At 45.1% G+C, this 24,538-nt stretch overlaps 1 protein-coding gene and 1 long non-coding RNA gene across 4 annotated transcripts in view; one reads left to right on the top strand and one right to left on the bottom strand.

Moving 5' to 3' along the window:
• smtnb (smoothelin b) overlaps positions 1–24,538 on the bottom strand; it is a 772,002-nt gene that overhangs the window by 291,250 nt on the left and 456,214 nt on the right. For both annotated transcript variants that reach the window (XM_072486160.1, XM_072486170.1), the window contains exon 9: positions 4,816–5,814. In XM_072486160.1, the coding sequence (XP_072342261.1) occupies positions 4,816–5,814 (999 nt within the window). The remainder of the gene's footprint in view (positions 1–4,815; positions 5,815–24,538) is intronic.
• Positions 5,328–24,538, top strand: part of LOC140397713 (uncharacterized) — a 63,235-nt gene continuing 44,024 nt past the window's right edge. Inside the window, exons 1-2 of one of the 2 annotated variants that reach the window (XR_011937193.1) lie at positions 5,328–5,481; positions 5,614–5,871. This is a non-coding gene — a long non-coding RNA (uncharacterized lncRNA). The remainder of the gene's footprint in view (positions 5,482–5,613; positions 5,872–24,538) is intronic. The other variant, XR_011937244.1, reaches the window with a different exon arrangement.

Below are 24,538 nucleotides of genomic sequence, written 5' to 3'. Positions count from 1 at the left end.
ACATGAGGACCAGACGGGATTTGTAAAGGGCAGGCAATTAAATACGAATGTGCGGCGGCTCTTAAACGTGATAATGATGCCATCGGAGGAGGGAGAGGTGGAGATAGTGGCAGCTATGGACGCGGAAAAGGCCTTTGACCGAGTTGAGTGGGAGTACCTCTGGGAGGTGTTGCATAGGTTTGGGTTCGGGGGAGGGTTTATTAGCTGGGTTAAGCTCCTTTACAGCGCCCCGGTGGCAAGTGTGGTGACGAACCGGCGGAGGTCGGAGTACCTTCAGCTGTACCGAGGAACGAGGCAGGGGTGCCCTCTGTCCCCCCCGTTGTTTGCATTGGCGATCGAACCCTTGGCCATATCACTGAGGGAGTCTAATAAATGGAGGGGGGTGGTCCGCGGGGTGGAAGAGCATCGGGTGTCGCTATATGCGGACGACCTGCTGCTGTGTGTGGCGGACCCAATGGAGGGGATGGTGGAGGTCATGCAGACTTTGAGGGAGTTTGGGGAGTTCTCGGGCTATAAGCTCAATGTAGGGAAGAGCGAGCTTTTTGTACTACAGGCAGGGGACCAAGAAAGAGGGATAGGGGACCTACCGCTGAGGAGGGCGGAGGGGAGTTTTCGGTATCTAGGGATCCAGATAGCCAGGAGCTGGGGGGCCCTACACAAACTGAATCTGACGAGGTTGGTGGACCAAATGGAGGTGGACCTCAAAAGATGGGACATGTTGCCGCTCTCGTTGGCGGGTAGAGTGCAGTCGGTAAAAATGGTGGTCCTTCTGAGGTTTTTGTTTGTGTTCCAGTGCCTCCCCATCGTGATCACCAAAGGCTTTTTCAAGAGAGTAGGTAGGAGTATTATGGGGTTTGTGTGGGCGAACAAAACCCCGAGGGTAAGGAGAGGGTTCCTGGAGCGCAGTAGGGACCGAGGAGGGCTGGCGCTGCCAAACCTAGGGAGCTACTACTGGGCAGCAAACGTGGCGATGATCCGTAAGTGGGTTATGGAGGGAGAGGGGACGGCATGGAAGAGGATTGAGATGGCGTCCTGCAAAGGAATGAGCTTGGGGGCGCTGGTGACGGTGCCGTTGCCGCTCTCGCCATCAAAGTACACCACGAGCCCGGTGGTGGCGGCAACATTAAGGATCTGGGGCCAGTGGAGACGGCATAGGGGTGCAGTGGGAGCCTCGGTGTGGTCCCCGATCAGGGGTAACCACCGGTTTGTTCCGGGGAAGATGGACGGGACATCCAGGGCTGGCACCGGGCGGGGATTAGAAGAATGGGGGACCTGTTCATCGACGGGACATTTGCGAGCCTAGGGGCACTGGAGGAGAAGTTTGAGCTACCCCCGGGAGATGCATTCAGATATATGCAGGTGAGGGCTTTTGTGAGGTGACAGGTCGGGGAATTCCCGCTGCTCCTGACACTGGAAATTCAAGACAGGGTGATCTCGGGTGTATGGGTCGGGGAGGGCAAGGTTTCGGCAATACACCAAGAGATGAAAGAAGAGGGGGAAGCGCGAGCAGAAGAGTTGAAGGGTAAATGGGAGGAGGAGTTGGGGGAGGAGATCGAGGAAGGTTTGTGGGCTGATGCCCTGGGTAGGGTCAATTCCTCCTCCTCATGTGCCAGGCTCAGCCTGATACAATTTAAGGTGGTTCACAGAGCGCACTTGACGGGGGCGAGGTTGAGTAGGTTCTTTGGGGTAGAGGACAGATGTGGAAGGTGTTCAGGGAGTCCGGCGAACCATGTCCATATGTTTTGGTCATGCCCGGCACTGGAGGGGTTCTGGAGAGGAGTGGCGGGAGCAATATCTCAGGTGGTGAAAGTCCGGGTCAAGCCAAGCTGGGGGCTAGCAATATTTGGAGTAGTGGACGAGCCGGGAGTGCAGGAGGCGAAAGAGGCCGGCATTCTGGCCTTTGCGTCCCTGGTAGCCCGGCGAAGGATCTTGCTAATGTGGAAAGAGGCGAAGCCCCCTAGCGTGGAGGCCTGGACAAACGACATGGCTGGGTTCATAAAGTTGGAAAGGATTAAGTTTGCCTTAAGGGGGTCTGCGCAGGGGTTCTACAGGCGGTGGCAACCGTTCCTAGACTATCTCGCGGAGCGTTAGAGGAAGGTCGGTCAGCAGCAGCAACCCTGGGGGGGTGGGGGGACCGAGAGATTGTTTGAGGGGACGGACGAGCGGGGGATAACATGGAGGGTGGGGGAAACTGGCACGAACGGGCGAGAGCTCTGTAAATATATCATCTTACCATGTATATATCTTGCTCAGGGCGATTTTGTGTTATTTTGTTACGGGGGGGGGGGGGGGTTTATTGTTTGTAAGGGGAAAAAATTGTTTTGTTTTGTTAAAAAACTTTAATAAATATATTTTTTAAAAAACTAATGCTGGCCTAGCCAGTGAAGCCCACATCCCGTAAAAATGAATGAAAAAAAAGAAAACCAGTAAGGGAACAGATCTTACAATATGTCAGATATAATTATAGAATATTTATTTACTGTAAACTATTTCTAGAAGATGAAGCTATTAACAGTTTGTAAGATCTTTGTTGCTGAGGATAATTGGGCTGAGCTCCACATCAAACACAAAGAGAACAGGATATAAGACAGACAGGATACTGAAATAACAATAACTGAACATTTAAAGAATCAGTAGTAAAAAAGGAAACCATGATAACTACAAAGCTAAATTAAAAAAAAACATCAGTGATTAGAGGTGGATGGTAAAAGCAGGAAGCTGGAATGCAAAATGTATGATTGCATAATAACGTCTGCCCTTTTTGCCCTTTTTTGTTGTTTATAGACAGCAGCTGTTGATGATGATTCTGTTTCCATTTACAACTTATGCACAGAAACCTATGTTTCTTTACTTGTGCGGGGCTGGTTTAGCACACTGGGCTAAATAGCTGGCTTTTAAGCAGACCAAGGCAGGCCAGCAGCATGGTTCAATTCCTGTACCAGCCTCCCCAAACAGGCGCCGGAATGTGGCGACTAGGGGCTTTTCACAGTAACTTCATTGAAGCCTACTTGTGACAATAAGTGATTTTCATTTAATTTTTTTCATTTCATTTCTGTTGCCTCATCATTGTTTTTGAGATTTAGGCTGGGATATACAAGGGATAAAGGGTAGGACCCAGTGAAAGCGTGCTTTGCAAATTGTGGTCCTGGAGGTCATCTCAGGATCCTGATGCCCTCTGGGACAGTTTCAAATTTGAAGTGCTGGCAGAAAGGAGGGACTGGCAAACATGTCACCACCATTTAACAGCCCCTAAGTGTCTAAAGGAGCTTGTTAAGGCGGCTGTTCCCGAATGCCATTTTCTATTTTTTTCCCCATTGCCCCCAGGCCAGCTGCACGGTTCAATTCCCGTACCAGCCTCCCCGAACAGACACCGGAATGTGGTGACTAAGGGCTTTTCACAGTAACTTCATTTGAAGCCTACTTGTGACAATAAGTGCTTTTCATTTTCATTTCATATGTATACATCAACACAGTTATCTAGTTCACTGTGGGACCCATATATATTTCTCTAGAATTGTCTTGGATACAAATGTGCAAAACCACCTATCGCTGGTATGAGTGCTGATCTTTACCTTGGCATTCAAAGCTGTGGTATGTCTTGTTCCACCTTCATTGCCTTTCCCAGGAGCTGCCTGCTTTAATCTGCAAGAGATCGGCAGCATCCAACATGCCTTTGCCACTGGTACAAGTCAGGCAGCTCCCACCTCCTGGAGGTGGTGGAGTTTCAAATTGGGCACTAAGCCTGCCTCCTGACCAATTCAGCCATTTATATTTAAAAATTGTGTTATGAAATGACGCAGCTTGGGCTTAGGTTTAGTTCATCCAGGTGTCTGCATTGAAAATCCAGCTCTCAATGTCTCCTACCTTTCACCTTATCACAGATCTTCCCTAAGCTCCACTATCTCTGCCTTTGTATTTGCCTAAAACAGATAATATTTCTAACTTTTTCCAGTTCTGATAAAAGATCATCAATACCATGTCATTCACAGTTCAAATACCATTTACCTCTTCCGTACTCCCTTTACAGCAGTCACTAGAGCCTTTCTTTTCTCACCTTGTAGCCATTGCAAAATGTAACCAGAACGAATACATCAAAACAGTGACAGCAGTAGTGGACAGATCTAGTGGCATGCTTTAATTGGGATCAGATCATACTTCTCTCTGAAGTGCTGCTGCACATATCCTGGTTGCTTGCCATGAGCAGCATTGACAGTTACCAAAAAATTGCATTCAAACTCTTGCCCTCTCATGTCCTGGTCACAGGCCATAATAGGTTTCCTTATTGGAGAATATATACCTAGGGAACAGTTTGGCTTCAACATCCCTCAGGTGGAGTGAAGAAACAAATTATCCAGACTTCAATGTCCAGTAACACTTGTTGGAAAGTGTACATGTAGATAGAAGTGTACTCAATGTTTATGCCTGACAGATCTCACAATTGTGCCTCGCATCTGAAGTATAGCCTATTGAATGTGTGATGTCATGCGATGTGCCAATAGTATTTTATGGGGACCAAGAAAAAAAAGTCCATATTGTTTAAAACTTCTCAGATCAAATATTTAATACCTCACTCAAAGCTTGTTGCAAAATCACCAAAGGGGTCATGTGTCACGATCAGCACAGAGTAGCAATGTGCTGCTTGAAAAAACAGCAGCTGTTTTATAAAAATTCAATGCCTCACATATAAAAATCAGTATAGCATTAAAAGGAAATGGACTTTAAAATTACTTTGCTATGGAACAGTGACATGATAATAATTGACATAGAGATATGTCTTTGTAACCTAAACACGCAAATATCCTTAAATGTACATACCTCCCCGCTGTGAGGAAGGTGTGCCAGAGATCCTTGTAGAGACAAGATCTGATTTCCTTCCCTCCTTGACTTCAATTGTCACAAACGTCTTCATACTGTCTTCGTTGTTGTTCAATCTCTCTTCCTTTTGTTTGGAAAAGTTTTGCTGTAAGTGAGTGTATGTTCTAGCAGTCAGGTCTGAGTACTTAACAGAGCTGAGTTGGTCTAAGTGCACTGAGCTGTCTGTGCAGGTTTTACTGGAGTCATTCTCTGACGCAGGCTGGTGTGCCTGTGACTTGCTTGTGTTGCTCCTCCCTGTAGATCTGTTGTATGATTTATCAGTAACAGTGTTTTGCAAAAAAGATTTCTTCGTGCAGTCTTTGTCAAAAGATAGCAAGGGTAATGTGGTCTTACTTGATTCATCTGCAGTAACTTCAGGTGCAATTAGATGACTTAAGCATTCAGAAGAACCTGATGAAGATGTTGCCCTCAGCCGGCCTTGGTTCACCTCTGCAGTTGCAAAGTTAGATTTAGTCGTGCTGTAAGGTAAACTGTAACCAGATTGTGGTGAATGCTTTCCATCCCTTTGGACAGAGCAGAACCTGCTCTCTCTCAGTGATGTAGATCTGTCGCGCTCTATCCCAGTCCTCCTGATTGAGCCAATGGGTTTGTTACTTCTGCTGGACAGTAAGTATTCATTCTCTTTGTCTTTTTTTTCAGTTGATTTACCCATTTCCCCAACACCCCTAAGATCAGTAGATTTCCCTTTCAGAGATGTTTCCAAGTCTGAATTCCTAACTTCTTTTATTTTCAATGCAGGGCTGCCTGAGAATAGCTGCTGTTGCTGGAGAATTCTGCTGTTTCTGCCTTCATTAATCTGGTTTCTCTTGTGAGTGGAGACATTGGTACCAAGTTCGAAAGGTTGGTCAGATGAGTCCATCGTAAATTTCTTCATTCGGTCTTGTACAGAGTTGGTTCTCCTGATGGGTGAGCTGTTTGTGCGTATATTACTGGCTGTTTCTGGAAATCAAGCACAGAATAAGGACCATTTACTCAGCAGCAGAAAGAAATCTATAGGTAATTATAGGCCCTTTATCTTACAACTCAATAATCTAGTGACAAAGTATGTATTTTTAATAGACAGAAAACTGTGAAAATGAATTTCCATTACCAAGCACATGTGATGAATAGCCACCATTTTCTGTTTATTAAAAAAGAACTGGATGAGCATTCTTTCCATTACAATCACAATGTCTGCTGTATCTGGGGACGGGCAGCACGTAAGGTTCAAATGGTGGGCTCTGGCAATATTGACAGCCATTCACTTTGTGTGTAAATATTATTATTTTTTTTACTTCAGCAGAGTAGGAATTCACAGTGGCTTATCTCAAGGGTTCTCATTGGAAAGTAATTGTGCTCCATTCACTAATGTTTGTCTAACAGCTAGTGTCAACTGCAGCTTGTTCATGACTCCCGGAATCCGGCACATCATAATTGAAGGTTCTTTTATTTTTCTGCCTCCGTAGATAGTTCAGCCAGTGTCCTATTCCCCCCCCCCCCCCCCCCCCACACCTCCATACCCGGATTCCCCTCCCTCCACACCATCCTCCTTCCCCCTCTCTCCCCACCACCCCCTTCCTTTCCCTTCCCTTCTGTTGGTACAGAGGCGAGGGTATCTGGTCTCTCCAGCGCAAAGTTTAGTGCTTGTACCATTTGTTTTTTGTAGAAATGTGTTGTTAACGATCAGAGTATCCACCCCCCCCTCTCCGTACATTGGTACTGAGTGGAGGGTACCCTGTTTCTCCAACACAGAATTAGTGTTTCTACTGTTTGGCCTTGTATATATTTTTTACTGTTTTAATAATAAGATATGGGTCTAGAAGTGGAAATACCAATCTAAAGTTCAATGAACAAGCCTGAAAGGAATCAGTCACATCAGATAACATCTAAACAAGACCTGGCAATATCAAAGTGTCAAAGTGGAAGTATGTCCCTGTGGAATGGAGAGCGGAAGGAGAGGGCTTTGTGTACAGAAAGACGCTGAGAGAGCAAAAGAGCCTTTTGTGAGTATCTCAGTGAACAAGAAGGGGAGGGTCATAGAAGGAAATTGTCTTTGTGAAGAGGTCAGTGTGACTGGAAAGCTTTGCTTAAAGTTAATTAATTACTTGATTAATATGGTTAAAGATAAATATTGCTTATTTAGCTTTTTCTTTTTAATGATGAAGAAATCTATTAATTACAAGGTTAAAAGTATTTAGAATGAACTAGAATGCATAATTTAAGGCAAAATTTTAAAAAATAATTATTGAGGAGAATTCTGCTGGACCCAAAGAAATGCAGCAACAGTGGGCAATGAATAACAGCATTTGAAAAATATGTACATAATTCTGAATTGGGATCTTTTACAGCCACCTGAGAGAACAGTTAGATAATGGGGGCTAGATTCTCTGCCGTTGGGATGCTCCATTTTGCCGGCACCCCAGGGTTTCCCGACGGCATGGGGCTGCCCCACAATTGGAAACACCATTGACCAGCCGGCGTGCTGAACCAGAAATCTGGCACGGCGGGATGGAGAAACCCGCCCTGTGTATTTGGTCAAGGCCACACTTGAATACATAGACATAGAACATACAGTGCAGAAGGAGGCCATTTGGCCCATCGAGTCTGCACCGACCCACTTAAGCCTTCACTTCCACCCTATCTCCATAACCCAATAACCCCTCCTAACCTTTTTGGTCACTAAGGGCAATTTATCATGGCCAATCCACCTAACCTGCATGTCTTTGGACTGTGGGAGGAAACCGGAGCACCCGGTTACATCTGTGAAATGGGACCCAAATAATTTGTGAACTGGTAGAAGGAAGGAGGATGAATGGGACTAGAAGAAAGGAGGACGAATGGGAGCAGAATTACTACAAACATTTAGGGCAAAATATATTGTGTGTAGAAATACAGTGAATGTTAATAAATAAGGGTATCCTTCACAATTAAGTTCAAAACAGAATATATCCTGACTAGCAGTGAAAAATTAATGAAACCATATTAGCATCAAGTGTTATACCAAGTATGAACATATTATGAACTTAAAGCTTTGAAAATTATTGATGAGTTTGAAGATACTCTGCATTGGCCAACTAGAATTTTAAATACCATTTCTACTATCTTAGATAGGCTGCAGTTGGGAGTAGTAGGGGTTCTTCAATCTCACAATCCATTACGAAGAAATGTTATTATTAGATTTAGTAATGAGTTAGATCATAGATCATAGAATTTACAGTGCAGAAGGAGGCCATTCGGCCCATCGAGTCTGTACCGGTTCTTGGAAAGAGCACCCCACCCAAGGTCAACACCTCCACCCTATCCCCATAACCCTGTAACCCCACCCAACACTAAGGGCAATTTTGGACACGAAGGGCAATTTAGCATGGCCAATCCACCTAACCTGCACATCTTTGGACTGTGGGAGGAAACCGGAGCACCCGGAGGAAACCCACGCACACACGGGGAGGATGTGCAGACTCCGCACAGACAGTAACCCAAGCCGGAATCGAACCTGGGAACCTGGAGCTGTGAAGCAATTGTGCTCTCCACAATGCTACCATGCTGCCCATCCCTGGTCTTGTATTTAGATTTAGTTAAAATTTAGATTCTAGATTCTGATAAGGGGCAAGATTCTCTGTTTGGGAGACTAAGGCCGAAGTTCTCCAGTCATTGAGATTCCCTTTTTCTGCTGGCAGCGCACTGCCGCCCACAGGTGTCCTAGCAGTGTGGGGTGGCTTAAGTGGGAAATTCCATTGACAAGTGGCAGGAATACAGAATCCCACCACCAGTAGTAAATGGTGCGCCGTCGAGAAACATGCAGCTGGGGGACTGGAGAATCTAGCTCTGAGTGTTGCCGCCGAGACTGAAGTACAGGTGATTGACATTCCTGTTGGAGGTGCTATTCAGAAAGCGAGTCAGGACATGCAAATAGGCCAGCGATCTGCCATCGTGAATTTAGAGCAAATTCCAGGCCCAGCAGGCATGTTAACCGCTGGGGCTGCAGCTAGTGCTAAAGAATCTGGCTGCTGGAACTGTTTTTTTTAAGTACTCCACTTACCACACACTCACTGTAGCCAAGAAGATAGCTCAAAGAAGACCTGCCCCCGAGGTTGGGAGTCCGAGTTGGACCCACAGCTCCGTGCCAGTGAGGAGAGGAGTGACATTCAATTGCCCAGGGTGGGTTGCAGACTCAAACCTGTCCTTCTGAACATTATCTGAGCAGTGGTGGCAGAGGAGGTCAACACTGCCAGCCTCACCAGGAAGGGACAGCTGGTGATCTGGAGACGTGGGGGTCCCTGGTACGGCCTCTGCCCTGAGTGCAGCAGCTAACCATGGAGGGCTCCAAAGATCACGTGCAGGTGAAATCTGGTTGAGTGAGCTCTGCTGATCCCATGCTTCCTCTGCAATGGGGCAGCATTTTTGAGGGCTGTCAACACCCTGATTGAGCTTGGCCATGGCCATCCCCTTGATGAAATAGCTAGGATATGAGGAGGTCCATAGGGACGGCCTGAGAGGGCTCCCAGATGACCAAAGGCTCCCTGAGCATTCAAAGGCATCCGAGGTAGCACTCCAAGTAAACAGCCAGGGGTCTGTTAAGAGCACCAAAAGGATGCATTGAAAAGACAAACTGCAGCAACGCCAATCTGAGCCAGGCCACCCTAATCCCGAGAGGGACACCCCTAGTTGGTGGACTTGGCACCAAGGCGCTCCCTACTATTGTCCCCGGCGAAGGCAGCCACCCCCCAGCAAGAACAACAATTTGCCAGGGTTTTGCACAGGTTTTTTAGCCTTCTGCTCCCACTCCCCAGACTTGGCACCCAGGCGTGCTTGTCAATAAGAGACTTCTGCCTAAGAGGGGTGGAGCATCGTAGAAAGTTGGAGCATACTATGTCAGGTTAATGTGCAGGTTCAGTTGGCAGTTAAGAAGACACATGCAATGTAAACAGTCATGTCTAGAGGGCTAGAATACAAGACCAGGGATGTACTTCTGAGGCTGTATACGGCTCTAGTCAGACCCCATTTGGAGTTTTGTGAGCAGTTTTGGGCCTCGTATCTAAGGAAGGATGTGCTGGCCTTGAAAAGAGTCCAGAGGAGGTTCACAAGAATGATCCCTGGAATGAAGAACTTGTCGTATGAGGAACGTTTGAGGACTCTGGGTCTGTACTCGTTGGAGTTTAGAAGGATGAGAGGGGAAACGTACAAGATACTGCGAGGCCTGGATAGAGTGGACGTGGAGAGGATGTTTCCACTTGTAGGAAAAACTAGAACCAGAGGACACAAATCTCAGACTAAAGGGACGATCCTTTAAAACAGAGATGAGGAGGAATTTCTTCAGCCAGGGGGTGGTGTATCTGTGGAACTCTTTGCCGCAGAAGGCTGTGGAGGCCAATTCACTGAGTGTCTATAAGACAGAGATAAATAGGTTTGTGATTAATAAGGGGATCGGGGTTATGGGGAGAAGGCAGGAAAATGGGGATGAGAAAATATCAGCCATGATTGAATGGCGGAGCAGACTCGATGGGCCAAGTGGCCTAATTCTGCTCCTATGTCTATAGTCTTATGTCCAAGCCGCTAATGAAATATAAACCCACGCAAATGACCCATTTTGGATCCAACGGCGTGGGGTACAAACATTGATATCACAGCCAGCAAGGGACTGGAGCATGGTATCGGAATCGGCACCAGGAACAGATCTCGATTTTTCAATTTCATGCGATTCTCCGGTCGATCACAATTCGCATTTCGATCATCGTGAAATGGAGAATTCAACCCAAGATTGACTTTAATGGGATGAAACACAGACTGTCTGTCCACAGTAAACTGTTTTTTCTTTTTTTTTAATAAACATTTTATTGAGGGTTTTTTTTGTCATTGTAACAGCAGCAATATAAACAATGTACAAGAAAATAAAAACATAGTGCAAATACCACCTCCCTCCCAAACAGGTCCCACCATTAATTAACCCCCTAATCTACGCTAACCTAACCCCCCCCCGACGATTAATTCTCCACAAAGAAGTCAATGAATGGTTGCCACCTCCGGGCAAACCCTAACAGTGACCCTCTCAAGGCGAACTTAATTTTTTACAGTAAGAAATCTTACAGCACCAGGTTAAAGTCCAACATGTTTGTTTCAAACACTAGCTTTCGGAGCACTGCTCCTTCGTCAGGTGAATGAAGAGGTATGTTCCAGAAACATATATATAGACAAATTCAAAGATGCCAGACAATGCTTAGAATGCGAGCATTAGCAGGTGATTAAATCTTTCCAGATCCAGAGATGGGGTAACCCCAGGTTAAAGAGGTGTGAATTGTGTCAAGCCACAATTCACACCAAGTAGGCTTCAAATGAAGTTACTGTGAAAAGCCCCGAGTCGCCACATTCTGGCGCCTTCGGGGAGGCTGGTACGGGAATTGAACAGTGCTGCTGGCCTGCCTTAAAAGCCAGCTAATTAGCCCTGTGCTAAACCAGCCCGTGTTTGTCAAGATGCCTTTTGAAAGCCGTTAATGTATCTGCTTCCACAACCTGCCCTGACAAGCATTCCAGGCACTCACCACCCTCTGCGTAAAAAAACCTGCCTGGCACATCTCTAAACGTTGCCCCACAGACCTCAAAGCTATGCCCCCTGGTGACTGACCCCTCCACCTAGGGAAAGAGTGCCTGCCCATCCACTCTATCCATGCCCCTCATACTCTTGTAGACCTCTATCAGGTCACCCTTCAACCTCCGTCTTTCTAATGAAAACAGTCTGAGTCTATTCAGCCTCTCCACAAAGCTAATACCCTCTGCAACCTCTCCAAAACCTCCACATTCTTCTGTTAGTGTGGCGACCAGAAATGTGCGCAATATTCCAAGTACGGTCTTACCAAGGTTCTATACAACTGTATAGAAACTTGGCAGTTTTTATACTCGATGCCCCGTCCACCCGTCCAATGAAGGCAAGTATTCCATATGCTTTCTTGATTACCTTGTCCACTTGTGTTGCCACCTTTAAAGATTGGTGGACCTGCACGCCCCGATCTCTCTGACTTTTTATATTCATAAGAGTTTTGCCATTTACGGTACATTTCCCCTCTATGTTAGACCTACCAAAATACATTACCTCATATTTGTCTGGATTAAACTCTATTTGCCATTTCTCTGCCCAAATCTCCAACCTATCTATGTCCTGCTGTATCCTGACAATCCTCAACACTATCTCCCACTCCACCAACTTTGGTGTCATCCGCAAACTGACTTATCAGACCAGCCACATTTTCCTCCAAATCGTTTATGTATACTACAAAGAACAGAGGCCCCAGCACATATCCCTGTGGAGCACCACTCGTCACAATCTTCCATTCAGAAAAATGCCCTTCTACTTCTACCCTTTGCCTTCTGTGACCGAGTCAATTCTGTATCCATCTTACCACCTCACTTCTGATCCCGTGTGACTTTATCGTTTGTACCAGTCTGCCATGAGGCACCTTGTCAAAGGCTTTACTGAAGTCCATGTAAACAACATCCACCGCCCTCTCCATATCAATCATCTTTGTCACCTCATCATAAAAACATGTGTCACAAATGTTAGTATGTAGACACAGCTAGCAATTAAGGCTAATGGAATGCTGTCCTTTATTACAAGCAGAATAGAACATAAAAGTAACGGTATGGTGTTTCAGCTATACAGGAAGATCACATCTTCGGTCTCCTTATTTAAGGAAGGATGTTAATGTATTTGAGATGGTTTTCAAAAGGTTTACTTGATTGAAAACTCAAATGAGTGGATTGTCTTTTTCTAAGGTTGGACAAATTGGGCTCGTTGCCACTGGAGTTTAGAATTGTAAAGGTGACTTGATTGAAGTATATATGATCTTGAACGGTCTTGAAAAGGTGGACGTGGAAAAGATGTTGCCTCTTGTGGGCGAGTTCAGAACTAGGTGCACTGTTTGAAAATTAGGGATTGCCTGTTTACGACAGAGATGAGGAGAAATTTTCTCTTGGGGCTAGATGGGAATATGGAATCTGAAACACAAACAGATCAGCCATGATCTTATTGAATGGCGGAGCAAGCTTGAGGGGCCAAACAGCCACCTTCTGCTCCTATTTCATATGTTTTCGCTGTTTGGCATGCAAATGGCCCTGTGTTGTAGCTTAACCAGATGGACACCTCATTTTAGGTATGCCTGATGCTGCTCCTGGCATATCCTTCCACACTCTTTTTGAACCAGGGTTGTACCCCTGACTTGATGACAATGATATAGCGGGAAATATGCATGAGGTTACAGATTGTGATTGTATACATTTCTGCTGCTGCAAATGGCCGCAGTGCCTCAAGGATGCCCAATTTTCAGTTGCTAGATCCGTTTGAAATGTATCCCATTTAGCATGGTGATAGTGCCATACAACACAATGGAGGTTATCCTCAACGTGAAGACAGGACTTCATCTCCACAAGGTGGTCATTCCTACCAATACTGTCATGGAGAGATGCATCTGTGACAGGTAAAGTGGTAAGGATGAAGTCAAGTAGGTTTTCCCACTTGGTTGTCCTCTGACCACCTGCCGTAGAGCCAGTCTAGCAGCTTTTTGCACTACTGAGCCACCCTTGGTGATGCACATTGAAGTCCCCCACCCAGAGTATATTCTGTGCCCTTGCCAACCTCAGTGTTCCTCCAATTGGTGTTCAACATGGAAGGAGTACAGATGTGCAGGTTAGGTGGATTGGCCATGATCAATGCACAGGGTGGAGGCGTTGGCCTGGTAGAGTGTTCTTTCAGAGAGTCGGTGCAGACCCGATGGCCAAATGGGCTCCTTCTACATTGTAGGGATTCTATGGATTCCAGAAGGCATTAAATAAAATCCCTATAAGAGACTTTAATCTAAAGTGAAGCTCATGAGCTCTTAGTGAGGAAGTTGGCTAAGTAGCAGGTCACCAAGTGTATAGACAATAGACAGATACTCTGACAGAAGGTAATTAGAAATGTGCTGCAAGGATTTGCATTGGGGTGAGAAATATTCACCATATTAATTAACCTCTTATGATGGAATAGATAGTCACACATTCAAATTTGTCGATGACATAAAGATAGGTGTAGATGTTGACAAATAAGTAGATAAACAAAAGTGTAGCAAATGGATTTCAATGTAGGCAAATGTGAGGATATTCATTTTGGACTAAAAGGGCGAGGACAGGGGACTTTCTAAAAGCTAAAAATAATCGAGGTCCAAAGAGACTTTGGGAAACCAGGTCACAAATCATTAAAATGTCTGGAGCTGGTGCAGAAAATATTCAAAAAGGCGAATGGAAAGATGGCTTTTTCAATCTAGAGGACTAGAACAAAATGTTATTAGGCATCAGTCAGCTATAAAATGCCTGGTAAGACCCTGCTTGGAGAAATGAGCAGTCACAGTTTGGAAAAGAGGGAGTGCAACGTAAGTTTACAAAAACGTGAGCTGGACTAAGAGGAGAAATTACATGAACTAGTGCTGTGCTCTCTGGAAGTTAAAAGGTGAAAGTATGATTTGATTGTTTTCAATAGAAGTATCAATGGGAGCAGATGAAGTTGCTAGAGAGAAACCATTTTTGTTGCAAAGGGAGTCTAGAACTGGGAGGCATAGTCCAAAAAGTAGCAGTGAAATTTCAGTCGTTAAACTAAGAAACATGGGCGAAATTCTCTGGTATCGGCGCGATGTCCGCCGACTGGCACCAAAAACGGCGCAAATCAGTCGGGCATCGCGCCGCCCCAAAGGTGCGTAATCCTCCGCATCTTGGGGGGCCCAGCCCTAACCTTGAGGAGCTAGGCCCGCGGCGGATTGATTTCCGCCCCGCCAGCTGGCGGAAAAGGCCTTTGGTGCCCCGCCAGCTGGCGCGGAAATGACATTGCCGGGCGGCGCATGCGCGGGAGCGTTAGCGGCCGCTCATGGCATCCCCGTGCATGCGCTGTGGAGGGAGTCTCTTCCGCCTCCGCCATGGTGGAGACGGTGGCGAAGGCGGAAGGAAAAGAGTGCCCCCACGGCACAGGCCCGCCCACAGTGGGCCCTGATCGCGGGCCAGGCCATCGTGGGGGCTGCCCCCGGGGCCAGATCGCCCCGCGCCCCCCCCCCCCAGGACTCCGGAGCCCACCCACGCCGCCTTGTCCCGCCGGTAAGAGAGGTGGTTTAATCCACGCCGGCGGGACAGGCATCCTAGCAGCTGGACTTCGGCCCATCCGGGCCGGAGAATCACGGGGATGGGGGGGGGGGGGCGCCGCCAACCGGCGCTGCGCGGTTCCCGCCCCGGCCGAATCTCCGGTGCCGGAGAATTCGGCAACCGGCGGGGGCGGGATTCACGCCAGCCCCCGGCGATTCTCCGACCCGGCGGGGTTCGGAGAATGTCGCCCATGTCTAGATGCTGTCTTCTGAAAAAGACAATTGATTCTAGTTTAATTAAAATCTGTTTTTGACAGAGTTCTGTTAACCAAAGGTACTAAATGATATGGGGCAGTATCTGGAACAATCTCACTGAATGGAAGAACAGACTTGAAGGGCTAAATGGCCTATTCCTTTTTTCTGTTTCTAATATTTTAAAAGGGGATTTAGATTGCTACTCAGAAAGAAGAATGTTAAATACTATGAGGAGCAAATGGGAAGGGGGTGTAGCATAGATGGATCATGATTACAACAACATTGGCACAGGTGTGATGCTAAATGACCTATCTGCACAGTAACATTCCATGATTTTTTATAGTTAACAATCAACCTCACTCACAGAAATATCTCTCTTGTCTACACAACGTTTTCTGATCAGTCAGATGTCTGACATTACAAAAACCTAGCAGAGCGCATGCGACTATCTCCGAATTAAAATTACTGATAAATCCAGTTTGCCTGATGCAATCCATGTTAAACAAAGTGTACTTTTCGGCCTCGAGTCTGGGGGCTCTTCCTCTGCGTTTAAGTGCAGGCAACTTATGTTCGGTTTGGTGATTGCTTAATTGGTCATTTAATAAGGGAGTGCATTAAAGATAAAAGACGGTGAGTAGCCATTTGGTGAGAAGAAGTAATGGGCTCAGTCGTGATGTCTCCCATATCTGAAGAGCTTGCTAATACTATCATTGCTACAAGAATAAGGCCTCTTGGCAAGGTGGACAAGAGAAACTGTTTCCCATAAAACCGAATCAGCAAGAAAGCAATATCTTCAGAAGAAGGGAGGAGAGAAGAAATGGAACAAAAAATAAAATCCATAGTGGATTTCATTATCTTCAAGAAAGGAAGGCAGAAAATAAAATTAGCAACGAAGATGAGCAGAAAATAGTTTCGTGCAACAGCTATTTTGTCAGGACCAGTTTGTGTATGACATAAATAGTGAAGCTACAGAGTAGTCGCATCTGTCCTTACTAAAAGTTTTCAAATAAAATGATGATGTTCAGTATGCATAGCATTACAAATTTAGACATTATAACAAAAGAGAAACATTGACAACAGAGAGCTACATCAACCAGCAAAGTACAAACAATATATATATATTTTTGCAACTGTTTAGACAATTGCCAGGGTGATGAGCATTTTTTGCAGCTTAAGAAGATATGCATCATTCTGCGGCTAAGCAGCAAAAAAAACTTTGGAAGGTCCAGTCACTCACTATTTAAAAACTGCTGTAACGCCATAAATATGACACAGTGTATGGAAAGGGTCAGTAAACCAAGGTCCACCACACTAAGAAAACAAAAAGGGACGGTCAATAGAGAATTAAAGGTGCTATATTTAAATGCGCGCAGTGTACGGAACAAGGGAGATGAGCTTGTGGCCCAGATTGTGACTGGCAGGTATGATGTGGTAGGCATCAGAGAGACGTGGTTGCAGGGGGTTCAGGACTGGCATTTAAACATCCAGGGATTCACAACCTATCGAAAAGACAGAGAGGTGGGCAGAGGGGGCGGGGTTGCCTTGTTAATTAGGAATGAAATTAAATCAATAGCACTAAACGACATAGGGTCAGATGATGTGGAGTCTGTGTGGGTAGAGTTGAGGAACCACAAAGGCAAAAAAAACATAATGGGAGTTATGTACAGGCCTCCTAACAGTGGTCAGGACCAGGGGCATAAAATGCACCACAAAATAGAAAGTGCATGTCAGAAAGGCAAGGTCACAGTGATCATGGGGGACTTCAATATGCAGGTGGACTGGGTAAATAATGTTGCCAGTGGACCCAAGGAAAGGGAATTCATTGAATGTTTACAGGAGGGCTTTTTGGAACAGCTTGTGATGGAGCCAATGAGGGGACAGGCCATTCTGGACTTAGTGTTATGTAATGAGCCAGACTTGATTAAAAATCTTAAAGTAAGGGAACACTTAGGAGGCAGTGATCATAATATGGTAGAATTCAATCTCCAATTTGAAAGAAAGAAGGTAGAATCAGATGTAAAGGTGTTACAGTTAAATAAAGGTAACTACAGGGGCATGAGGGAGGAACTGACGAAAATCGACTGGGAGCAGAGCCTCGTGGGAAAGACAGTAGAACAGCAATGGCAGGAGTTTCTGGGAGTAATTGAGGACACAGTACAGAGGTTCATCCCAAAGAAAAGAAAGGTTATCAGAGGGGGGTTTAGGCAGCCATGGCTGACAAAGGAAGTTAGGGAATGCATCAAAGCAAAAGAGAAAGCCTATAATGTGGCAAAGAGTAGTGGGAAGTCAGAAGATTGGGAAGGCTACAAAAACAGAGGATAACAAAGAGAGAAATAAGGAAAGAGAGGATCAAATATGAAGGTAGGCTAGCAAGTAACATTAGGAATGATAGTAAAAGTTTCTTTAAATACATTAAAAACAAACGGGAGGCAAAAGTAGACATTGGGCCGCTCCAAAATGACGCTGGTAATCTAGTGATGGGAGACAAGGAAATAGCTGAGGAACTAAATAAGTACTTTGCGTCAGTCTTCACAGTAGAAGACATGAGTAATATCCCAACAATGCAGGAGAGTCAGGGGGCAGAGTTGAATATGGTAGCCATCACAAAGGAGAAAGTGCTAGAGAAACTAAGAGGTCTAAAAATTGATAAATCTCTGGGCCCAGATGGGCCACATCCTAGAGTTCTAAAGGAGATAGCTGAAGAAATAGTGGAGGCGTTAGTTATGATCTTTCAAAAGTCACTGGAGTCAGGGAAAGTTCCAGAGGATTGGAAAATCGCTGTTGTAACCCCCCTGTTCAAGAAGGGAACAAGGAAAAAGATGGAAAATTATAGGCCAATTAGCCTAACCTCGGTTGTTGGCAAGATTCTAGAATCCATTGTTAAGGATGAGATTTCTAAATTCTTGGAAGTGCAGGGTCGGATTAGGACAAGTCAGCATGAATTTAGTAAGGGGAGGTCGTGTCTGACAAACCTGTTAAGAGTTCTTTGAAGAGATAACAAATAGGTTAGACCAAGGAGAGCCAATGGATGTTATCTATCTTGACTTCCAAAAGGCCTTTGATACGTTGCCTCACGGGAGACTGCTGAGTAAAATAAGGGCCCATGGTATTCGAGGCAAGGTACTAACATGGATTGACGATTGGCTGTCAGGCAGAAGGCAGAGAGTTGGGATAAAAGGTTCTTTTTCGGAATGGCAACCGGAGACGAGTGGTGTCCCGCAGGGTTCAGTGTTGGGGCCACAGCTGTTCTCTTTATATATTAACGATCTAGATGACGGGACTGGGGGCATTCTGGCTAAGTTTGCCAATGATACAAAGATAGGTGGAGGGGCAGGTAGTATTGAGGAGGTGGGGAAGCTGCAGAAAGATGTAGACAGTTTAGGAGAGTGGTCCAAGAAATGGCTGATGAAATTCAATGTGGGCAAGTGCGAGGTCTTTCTTTGGAAAAAAGAATAGAGGCATGGACTATTTTCTAAACGGTGACAAAATTCATAATGCTGAAGTGCAAAGGGACTTGGGAGTCCTAGTCCAGGATTCTCTAAAGGTAAACTTGCAGGTTGAGTCCGTAATTAAGAAAGCAAATGCAATGTTGTCATTTATCTCAAGAGGCTTGGAATATAAAAGCAGGGATGTACTTCTGAAGCTTTATAAAGCATTAGTTAGGCCCCATTTAGAATACTGTGAGTAATATTGGGCCCCACACCTCAGGAAGGACATACTGGCACTGGAGCGGGTCCAGCGGAGATTCACACGGATGATCCCAGGAATGGTAGGCCTAACATACGATGAATGTCTGAGGATCCTGGGATTATATTCATTGGAGTTTAGGAGGTTGAGGGGAGACCTAATAGAAACTTACAAGATAATGAATGGCTTAGATAGGATGGACGTAGTGAAGTTGTTTCCATTAGCAGGGGAGACTAGGACCCGGGGGCACAGCCTTAGAATAAAAGGGAGTCACTTTAGAACAGAGATGAGGAGAAATTTCTTGTAGTCATAACCTGATGATGATTTGGATAAAAATTCTAACTTTAACAACTTTGTTATTTGCTTTTAGTTGCATTCTGTAATGCTGAATTCAGCAGCTCCGAGTTTTTTAAAAATTATTTTTCCCTCATTATGTTTTCATTTTCCTTCCATGCTTTATTCCTAGTCATGAGATCAGACACTAGAAATGTGTGTTTGCAGAAATTAAACGGGAGTACAATCGCCCTCAGTTAGAATTCCAGGCCTGTATCACAGCTATGTATTCTTGGGTCCACAGGATATTTTCCAGGCTTTCAGTAGAAGTAATGAGGCTCATTTCACAGCTCAGAAGGTGCCTAAGTTCCGTGGATACCTGACCCTTTAATGTATCGGTTTTATCTGCAAGTAGTTCTGTGACTTTTCGAATAGCTCTCAGTGGGCTCATGACTTTAAACCAGAGCAAATACAGCAACCTAACCTAACAATATCATAATTTATACAGTACCTTTACTATAGAAACTAACCACATGCTTTATGGATGAATATCAAGAAAAAATGCATACTAAGCCAGAGGAAACATTGGAAAAGGAAATTGAAGGGGGTTCAGAGTGCAGGGCTTAGGTAGGTGAAAGCACAGTTGACAATAGCGGACCAAAGAGAGGGAAGACATACAAGAGGCCAGATATGGAAGAAATTTGGATTTCAAAAAGGTTATTAGAGCTGAAGAAAGTTACACAAGTAAATGCAAGAATGAGAACTTTAGAATTTGAGGGTTTGAGTGTCCAAGATTTGGTGCCAGGTAGATATGGGCAAGTGAGTTTTGAATGAGGTGAAGTTTACAGAGGATGGATGGTTGGGAAGCCAAGGAGAACAACATTAGAATATTTGAGTTTGGAGGTGTCAGAAGGATGGTTGAGGTATCAGCAGCAGGTGGGCAAAAAATCGAAACAGACAATCTGACTAGGAAGGCTGTTTTTTGATGGCGAACAATAGAACATAGAACATAGAAAATACAGCACAGAACAGGCCCTTCGGCCCACGATGTTGTGCCGAACCTTTGTCCTAGATTAATCATAGATTATCATTGAATTTACAGTGCAGAAGGAGGCCATTCGGCCCTTTGAGTCTGCACCGGCTCCTGGAAAGAGCACCCTACCCAAACTCAACACCTCCACCCAACACCAAGGGCAATTTTGGACATTAAGGGCAATTTATCATTGGCCAATTCACCTAACCTGCACATCTTTGGACTGTGGGAGGAAACCGGAGCACCCGGAGGAAACCCACGCAGACACGGGAAGGACGTGCAGACTCCGCACAGACAGTGACACAAGCCGGAATCGAACCTGGGACCCTGGAGCTGTGAAGCAATTGTGCTATCCACAATGCTACCGTGCTGCCCTTAAGAACAAATAAATCTACACTATATCATTTTACCGTAATCCATGTACCTATCCAATAGCTGCTTGAAGGTCCCTAATGTTTCCGACTAAACTACTTCCACAGGCAGTGCATTCCATGCCCCCACTACTCTCTGGGTAAAGAACCTACCTCTGATATCCCTCCTATATCTTCCACCTTTCACCTTAAATTTATGTCCCCTTGTAATGGTTTGTTCCACCCGGGGAAAATGTCTCTGACTGTCTACTCTATCTATTCCCCTGATCATCTTATAAACCTCTATCAAGTCGCCCCTCATCCTTCTCCGTTCTAATGAGAAAAGGCCTAGCACCCTCAACCTTTCCTCGTAAGACCTACTCTCCATTCCAGGCAACATCCTGGTAAATCTTCTTTGCACCTTTTCCAAAGCTTCCACATCCATCCTAAAATGAGGCGACCAGAACTGTACACAGTACTTCAAATGTGGCCTTACCAAAGTTTTGTACAGCTGCATCATCACCTCACGGCTCTTAAATTCAATCCCTCTGTTAATGAACGCGAGCACACCATAGGCCTTCTTCACAGCTCTAGCCACTTGAGTGGCAACTTTCAAAGATGTATGAACATAGACCCCAAGATCTCTCTGCTCCTCCACATTGCCAAGAACTCTACCGTTAACCCTGTATTCCGCATTCATATTTGTCCTTCCAAAATGGACAACCTCACACTTTTCAGGGTTAAACTCCATCTGCCACTTCTCAGCCCAGCTCTGCATCCTATCTATGTCGCTTTGCAGCCAACAACAGCCCTCCTCACTATCCACAACTCCACCAATCTTCGTATCGTCTGCAAATTTACTGACCCACCCTTCAACTCCCTCATCCAAGTCATTAATGAAAATCACAAACAGCAGAGGACCCAGAACTGATCCCTGCGGTACGCCACTGGTAACTGGGATCCAGGCTGAATATTTGCCATCCACCACCACTCTCTGACTTCTATCGGTTAGCCAGTTCGTTATCCAACTGGCCAAATTTCCCACTATCCCATGCCTCCTTACTTTCTGCATAAGCCTACCATGGGGAACCTTATCAAATGCCTTACTAAAATCCATGTACACTACATCCACTGCTTTACCTTCATCCACATGCTTGGTCACCTCCTCAAAGAATTCAGTAAGACTTGTAAGGCAAGACCTACCCCTCACAAATCCGTGCTGACTATCCCTAATCAAGCAGTGTCTTTCCAGATGCTCAGAAATCCTATCCTTCAGTATCCTTTCCATTACTTTGCCTACCACCGAAGTAAGACTAACTGGCCTGTAATTCCCAGGGTTATCCCTAGTCCCTTTTTTGAACAGGGGCACGACATTCGCCACTCTCCAATCCCCTGGTACCACCCCTGTTGACAGTGAGGACGAAAAGATCATTGCCAACGGCTCTGCAATTTCATCTCTTGCTTCCCATAGAATCCTTGGATATATCCCGTCAGGCCCGGGGGACTTGTCTATCCTCAAGTTTTTCAAAATGCCCAACACATCTTCCTTCCTAACAAGTATTTCCTCGAGCTTACCAATCTGTTTCACACTGTCCTCTCCAACAATATCGCCCCTCTCATTTGTAAATACAGAAGAAAAGTACTCGTTCAAGATCTCTCCTATCTCTTCAGACTCAATACACAATCTCCCGCTACTGTCCTTGATCGGACCTACCCTCGCTCTAGTCATTCACATATTTCTCACATATGTGTAAAAGGCCTTGGGGTTTTCCTTGATCCTACCCGCCAAAGATTGTTCATGCCCTCTCTTAGCTCTCCTAATCCCTTTCTTCAGTTCCCTCCTGACTATCTTGTATCCCTCCAATGTCCTGTCTGAACCTTGTTTCCTCAGCCTTACATGAGTCTCCTTTTTCCCCTTAACAAGACATTCAACCTCTCTTGTCAACCATGGTTCCCTCACTCGACCATCTCTTCCCTGCCTGACAGGGACATACATATCAAGGACACGTAGCACCTGTTCCTTGAACAAGTTCCACATTTCACTTGTGTCCTTTCCTGCCAGCCTATGTTCCCAACTTATGCACTTCAATTCTTGTCTGACAACATCATATTTACCCTTCCCCCAATTGTAAACCTTGCCCTGTTGCACGTACCAATCCCTCTCCATTACTAAAGTGAAAGTCACAGAATTGTGGTCACTATCTCCAAAATGCTCCTCCACTAACAAATCTATCACTTGCCCTGGTTCATTACCCAGTACTAAATCCAATATTGCCCCTCCTCTGGTCGGACAATCTACATACTGTGTTAGAAAAGCTTCCTGGACACACTGCACAAACACCACCCCATCCAAACTATTTGATCTAAAGAGTTTCCACTCAATATTTGGGAAGTTAAAGTCGCCCATGACTACTACCCTATGAGTTCTGCACCTTTCCAAAATCTGTTTCCCAATCTGTTCCTCCACATCTCTGCTACTATTGGGGGGCCTATAGAAAACTCCTAACAAGGTGACTGCTCCTTTCCTATTTCTGACTTCAACCCATACTACCTCAATAGGGTGATACTCCTCGAACTGTCTTTCTGCAGCTGTTATACTATCTCTAATTAATAATGCCACCCCCCCACCTCTTTTACCACCCTACCTAATCTCAATGGAGAGCACAAGGATAGGTCATTTGGCAGCTATACAAGGCAGGAAAGCCATTGCTGGATATGCATTGGCTAAATTGGCTCAGTAAAATTGGAACCAAGTGCAGGCAGTCACACAGCAGGAAAGAGGCATTGAAAGAGGATGATGTGCTTGACCATGTCAATAGCTGAAGAGATTAAGGAGGGTGACAAAAGAAGGTATGCCATGACTTCACAAATTAAGAACGTCACAAGACGATCATGTTTTAAAATATCTAATTTAAGGTGAAGCAGAACGTTTTGGAGAGGGAAATGATGGTTATACTGAAACCTCTGCCTGGAGGCAGGCCCATTTGATCTGGTAGTTGCGGGGAAACAAAACTCAAACCAAAACTATGATAAACCAAGTGCCAATTTTCAAACCTTGGCATAGAAAAAGGACAGCTGCTTTTTGGAGAGAGAAGGCAATGTAGAAGCAAGATGTTGGTAAGAACTGTTTTTCTGGTCAAAGAAAACACACAGAATGGACAGAAGAGGAGTCACTGATGTGGGCTTTGCTGGTAAGAGTTGGATCTCGGAGACTGGGCTAAGCAGACTGACCTTCCAAGGGCAATGGAAGTTGCAACCCGGTGTGGCCTAATGGAAAGCTAGGAATAAGTTGGGACAAGTTCTTGTAATGCTATACATCTGCTAGAAGTGTGGTACATCACAAAAGCAGTCATTAGACATAGCTTGATTGCTTTAGTTAATTAATGGAAAATTATTTTGATTAGTTCAGTCTATTAATTTCCTGTAAAGTAGTGTTTAATTTATGTCTATTGTCGTCTATTTGTTAAAGTAAAAGTCTCAAAATGTAAATTCTTGTCCTTCAGTTGATTTCCATTGATCCCTAGAAATACTCTTTTTTGTTAAAGTTATCAGTCTCTAAGGAGATCATGACAATAGCATAATCATAGAGGATGTTGGTTTTTAAAAATATTTTTATTCTCCTCCTTTTTCACATTTCACATTTCCACCCAAATTTACACCCAATAATAAACAACAATCAGTAACAAATGCAATGTCAATCCCCATATCAATAACAACAATCCCATCCTCCCACCAAACCACCAAACATTAGGCCGCATGTTAACATAAACAAATGACAAAAAGGAATCGGGAATCACCCATAGTCACCATTAACACATCCAGTCCCCCTCCCCCAACCCTCCCAGCGCCCACACCATCCTAATGTTCGATGTAATCCAATTCTCGAAAGTGAAAAATGAATAATGCCCATGAATTGTAGAACCCCTCCATCCTTCCCCTCAGTTCAAATTTGACCTTTTCAAGCGTCAAGAATTCCAGCATGTCCCCCCGCCACG

This window comes from Scyliorhinus torazame, chromosome 1 (assembly GCF_047496885.1).
Source record: "Scyliorhinus torazame isolate Kashiwa2021f chromosome 1, sScyTor2.1, whole genome shotgun sequence".
NCBI classification, from domain to species: Eukaryota; Metazoa; Chordata; class Chondrichthyes; order Carcharhiniformes; family Scyliorhinidae; genus Scyliorhinus; species Scyliorhinus torazame.
Note: the sequence above shows the minus strand (reverse complement) of the source record. Positions and strands in the feature narration are given on the sequence as shown.